General features: G+C 40.9%; 1 protein-coding gene across 4 annotated transcripts in view; it reads right to left on the bottom strand.

Annotated features, from left to right (window-relative positions):
- Positions 1–5532, bottom strand: part of LOC108896746 (uncharacterized) — a 28884-nt gene that overhangs the window by 4963 nt on the left and 18389 nt on the right. For all 4 annotated transcript variants that reach the window (XM_018695983.2, XM_018695984.2, XM_018695981.2 and 1 more), the window contains 4 exons: positions 5240–5396; positions 4946–4990; positions 4008–4472; positions 1349–2859 (listed from right to left, as the gene is read on the bottom strand). In XM_018695983.2, coding sequence (XP_018551499.1) covers positions 1349–2859; positions 4008–4472; positions 4946–4990; positions 5240–5396 — 2178 coding nt within the window. The remainder of the gene's footprint in view (positions 1–1348; positions 2860–4007; positions 4473–4945; positions 4991–5239; positions 5397–5532) is intronic.

The raw sequence follows: 5532 nt of genomic DNA, 5'->3' as shown, positions 1-5532 counted from the left end.
CTAAAACACACATCAAAGACAACAGACAGCATGATGATGAATGTGATTAAAAACTATTAGAAGTTATAAATATGAATTAATCCCATCACATTTGACACATGAAGCTGATCTATAAAATATCAGGACAAATGTGTCACACAATTGTTAAGACCTGCAAAACCTTTTTCTTCACAATGTAAGTGAGGGCTTATCCAAGGACACCTTTAAATGACTAATTTAGCATTAAGGGAGAGTTATTGCAATTCATCTTGTGGGAAACATTAATATTTGCATCATATTTAATAGTAGTATAATAGTTGTTGAGATTCCTCACTCAAAGCCAAAACGGTCTACACTAACAGTGTAAAAGTAAAAGTCAGGAAATCACCATAGTCATTTAAAAAATCATTCTCAAGGGACCATTTAGTCAAGAACAATTTGGTAGACCAACTGACTGACTTTGTCTTCCATCTACACTGCATGGATAAAAGTATACCTGGGGTCTAGAGCTTGATGGATCTTGGCCAATACGATTTCAACACTAACACATAACATCCATAATTTTTTTTAAAAAAGGTCTCTTAAATTTGGTTATTCAGGAATTGAGACCATGATATGTACCAAGTACGACAGGTGAAACTGGTGGACAGAGTGTATCATGGAGACATTACTGGAGGCTTCAAGGCTTTACCAGGTTCCTGTAAAAAATATGTAGTTGAAAAAGGCTTTATAATGTCCGTCTTGCCTTAAAAATAAAGTTCACAACATGTGGAAAAAAGGAACCAATTTCTATAAAACAAATTATCCATCCATCCATCCATTATCTATACTGCTTATCCCAGCTGACATTGGGCGAGAGGCAGGGTACAGCCTGTACTGATCGCCAGTCCATATACATATAGAGAAACAACCAATCACACTCACATTCACACCTATGGGCAATTTAGAATCACCAGTTAATCTAACATGCATGTCTTTGGACTGTGGGAGGAAGCCGGAGTACCTGGAGAGAACCCACGCAGGCACAGGGAGAACATGCAAGCTCCACACAGAAAAGTCCAACAGTGCTAACCACTGCACCACCATGCCGCCCTAAAACAAATCATGCCATTATGTAATTCTAAAAATATATGCAAAGGGAATGAATTCAACTTACTAAATCAACTCACTATAGTCCATCTGTGCCAGATATTTTCAGCTTAGAAGGGGATGACTCAGAAGTAAAGGTCCTCAAGGGTCAAGAGCATCTAATTGCAGTTGACCCACACAGATCAAAATACATATGCACCTTGGACACTAAAAACCAAGTGAAAACCTGTACTCGGAAGATGTGCACATTTGAGTTGCACATGAATGGTCTCTAACTTACCTTGAGTGAGGGCCGGGGAGGCCTAACAGGTCTGACTGGTTGCACTGGCTCTGGATTTGTTTGCCTTTTGTCCAGGGGCTCCAGGTCATCAGCTACATCAGGACAAGCGATGTATCCTCCAGCCCTAAACACTGAACCCAGATCACCCTCTAACAAGTTGTGTCTAGTGGGAGCATTGGATGTGGCCAGATCCTGATTGGCAGACATGTTGCTCACAGCCAAGTTAAGAGTGTCAGCAGTACTGGTGTTTGTAGTGCTGTTAGTGCAGACAATGGAGTTACTGAGTTGCAGTCCCAGTAGGTCCTCTGATGTCACATCGCTATCTGAGCTGTTATCGGTGGGACTGACACTGACCTCTGGTTCCGCAATACACTGGTTGTTGTTTGCTTCAGATAAAACTTCCTTACTCAACAAGTTGAGCACCTCTTGGTTGTCATGGCTACCTACGTCTAGCAATTCCTGATTTTCACTGCTACTGAACTGTAGGAATTCCTGATTGTGGCGATCAGAAACCAGTACTTCCTGATTTTCTTTGCTACTAAAATCCAGTAATTCTTGGTTGCCATAGCTATCTAGATCCAGTACTTCCTGATTTTGAGAATGGGAGAAATCCAGCAATTCTTGATTGGCATAGCTACAAGGTTCCAGGACTTCTTGGTTACCATAGTTACAAGGCTCAAGTAGTTCCTCATTGCTCATACTGCAATAGGGTTCCACCACCTCCTGGTTGTCATGATAAGAAAGAATAGGGAGTTCCTGGTTTTGGTTGTGGACTAACTCCATTATGTCAAGGCTAGAAGGTTCCAGCACTTCTTGGTTTCCATTGTTACACAAATCCAACAGCTCCTGATTATTGTGGCTGCAATGTTCAAGCACTTCTTGGTTTTCATGGGTGCGTGGTTCCAGTACTTCTTGGTTGCTGTAGTTAGTGGGTTCTACTTGCTTGTCGTTGTCATAGGTGCAAAGGTCCATTGCCTGGTTATTGTGGCCACAGAGGTCTAGCACTTCTTGGTTCTCTTCCTCAGGGCTGAGCTTAAAGCCATAAGGGTCAGAATCCCGTACCATCTGCGAGGAAGTGATGTCAAACCGATAGGGATCAAAGTTCAGTTGGTCTTGTTGAGAAGGGGAGGGCTGGGGGTCAAAGGTCAGATCATTTTCAGTGGGTTCTGGGCTCAGTTCAGCTTCATCTGGGTCTAAGAGGGTTTGACTAGAATGTTCTGGACTAAGTTTAAACCCGTATGGGTCAAAGGAAGACTGACTGGTTGGTTCATAGCTCAGGTCAAAGCTCAATTCTCTGTTCTGATCTGAGTCGGGCTGGATATAGAGGTTCTGGGAGTCTAGAGAATTTTGTGGCGTTGCAGGGTTTCGGGTTTCCTCTTTGATGTTCCTAACCCATTCTGCTCCTTGAGTGGGTGGAACATCATGGGACAGAGATTGCTCTAGGTCATCTGTCCAATCTTGTTTCAACAAGACTTGTTCGGGGACCATCTGAGCTGAATCAGAACTCAGACCTATGAGAAAAAAACAATGAAGGGTAAATGATATCCAGTATAAAACTTCAGGGGCAAGACTTTGATGGACTCTGAAAGTTTAAAAGTCTGTAAAGAGGATCAGAATAGCTCAAACATGTTTAAAACATAAAGGGTCTGGTGTGTTCTAGGATATAGAATTTAGAGAATGGAAAAATCATATGGGAAAAATACTTACTGATTCAACAAAGGGTTTCACATTGAAATACCCATGTAACATATAATTGGGAATGCAATTAAGATTCAGACAACTTTATTTATCCCACAGGGCAATTCAGTTTTGCAATCCACCCAAATCACAAGAGAAGAAAAACACACACAAATATGCATCTCTGTTTTGTAGTCCATCCATCTATTATCTATATGGCTTATGGGTTGGGGGGTCAGAGGGACATTAGACAAGAGGTGGCATACACCCTGGACAGATCAGCAGTCTATTGCAGGGCTGACATATAGACATATAAAGACAACCATTCACACCTACAGGCATTATTATTGGATTATGGGAGGAAGCTGAAGTACACAGAAAGAACCCATACTGGGGTTCAAAACTGTAACCTTCTTGCTGTGAGGTGACAGTGCTAACCACTGCACCATCATACCACCCCTTTGTTTCATGGTAATTACCATTTTTCACAATTACATCTGGCCGAAGAGACCTTCTCTATATATAGTATGGAAATATGGAATGATGCTAAAAGCTGTGTTTTCAATAGCTATGTTTTATAGACATTGTCAGCCCACAGGCCACATGCAGTTCTGTAATTTTATTTTGTATATTATCGGGAGAGGTTTTGATTACTTAAGCAGCTGCCATTTTAAGGTTTTAAGATTTTGTCATTGTGGAATATATATTTTCATATTTCAGAGGGACATGAATGTTGCTGAGAATTTTATTTGTATGTTTTTATTTTGCCAGAAACCACAACAATATACAGACTAGGTAAAGTTATTTCATTTCATTTCTTTCTTCTACTAGGTACTGAGACTTTGATTTGGGTAATCCAAGTGGGGCCTTAGCAACACAAGGCACTTAACAATTACCCTTAAGACCTTATTAAATAGGAAAGAATGAAAGATGAGTTACAGCATGAGCCCATACACTGAGTGGGTGGTCAAGTGTGAATTACCTTGTTCCAGTCCTGCTGGTGTCTCAGTGGTAGCCTCTCCAGCTAAAGATCCCAGACTGTGTTCTTCTATGTCAGAGGGAGGGGAGACAGCACCAAGATCCAGCTCATACCCATTAGGGTCTGATTCCACAGAATACTGACCCTGGGACCTCCAGCCCTGGATGGGCTCTGGTCCCAGCTCCTCTGATGAGCTCTGAATGGGTTTAAATCCATGACAATCATCAACAGCAATGGCGTCCAGATCCTCTCGGCTGTAGCTAATCTCTATGTCACTGTCTTCATCAGGGAATTCAGATTCAAAGCACTGAGTTCCTGTTGAAGCTTTGTTTTCAGCACAGGACAGACTGGTGTCCACCTCATCACCAACATTTCCTGTCCCCTCATCATTGCCAATGTTTGTCTCTGGGAAAAAATTATCTGCTGCAAAGGGGTTGCTGCCTTTGAAAGGGTCTGAAGCAAATCCATCTGGCAAACAGATCATTTAACAAAACCTTAGTGACATGCCAGTTAATCGATTTAATGTATATGTTATATGTATTCAGTCAATAATTTCAATCATATTGAAAACAGAGATGTGTTAGTTTGTTACTGTAAAGTTTCAAGTTGCCTGAGTTGTGTCAGCAGCAGATAGAAACCCTGTATATCAAAGAAATGGTGGATGAAGTGTTCGGATCCTTTAGTCAACTAAAAGTAATAATACCATAATGAAAAAAAATACACTGTTACAAGTAAAAGTCCTGCATTCAAAAATGCAGTAAGTTAAAAATGAAGTAAAGCATTGGAAGAAAATCATACTCAAGTACCAACTACAACAAAGTAACAGAAGTATTCAACATGCCAAACTGGCCCCACTATTCAGTGTGCTGGGTAGTTTAAGCTCTAAGAGTGCATACTGTACAATATACAAGTTTCAACTAAAATTGTGTATTAGTACTCACCAGATGAGTCAGTTTTAGGGAACAGGTCTTCATTGAAAAGGTCATCTACAAGTCAATGAGAAAGACACAGAAAATTCACTGTATACTATAAAAAGAAGAAGAATAATTTGTTACAGTATAAATTTGATTCAGGGTGCACATGGTGCTCATGACAAACATTATTCAGAACTCTTTTGAACATCCTCATTTTCAAGCAAACCTAATTACAGAGGTTTGCAGGTGTGTGGGTGTGTGTTTGCAGAGTCTGCTGCAAGAAGCATGCACAGTGCTTTAGGATCTATATCTGATACATACGGTCACTCTGACAGTGGGCAAAGGGGTCGGCTTGGTAAAAGTCCAGTTGGCTGAGAGGGTTTGGGTTGATAGTGCACTCTTCTTTCTCTCTTTCTGTTCTCCTTTCATTGTTGATCTCCCCCTCCTCGGGGTCATCCTCTATGTCAGATCGGTCCATCTGTGGAACATGATAATACAGTATTTGCTCCTTGGTAATCTTATATTAGACTGGGATCATGAACAACTTCAGTCAGCAAACCAGTTAAAAATATTTTGTAATGTGCGCACACTATGACATAACTGTGCATGAAGAG

This window comes from Lates calcarifer, linkage group LG4 (genome assembly GCF_001640805.2).
Source record: "Lates calcarifer isolate ASB-BC8 linkage group LG4, TLL_Latcal_v3, whole genome shotgun sequence".
NCBI classification, from domain to species: domain Eukaryota; kingdom Metazoa; phylum Chordata; class Actinopteri; family Centropomidae; genus Lates; species Lates calcarifer.
The sequence above is the reverse complement of the archived record's forward strand: the minus strand, read 5'-3'. Positions and strand labels throughout refer to the sequence as shown.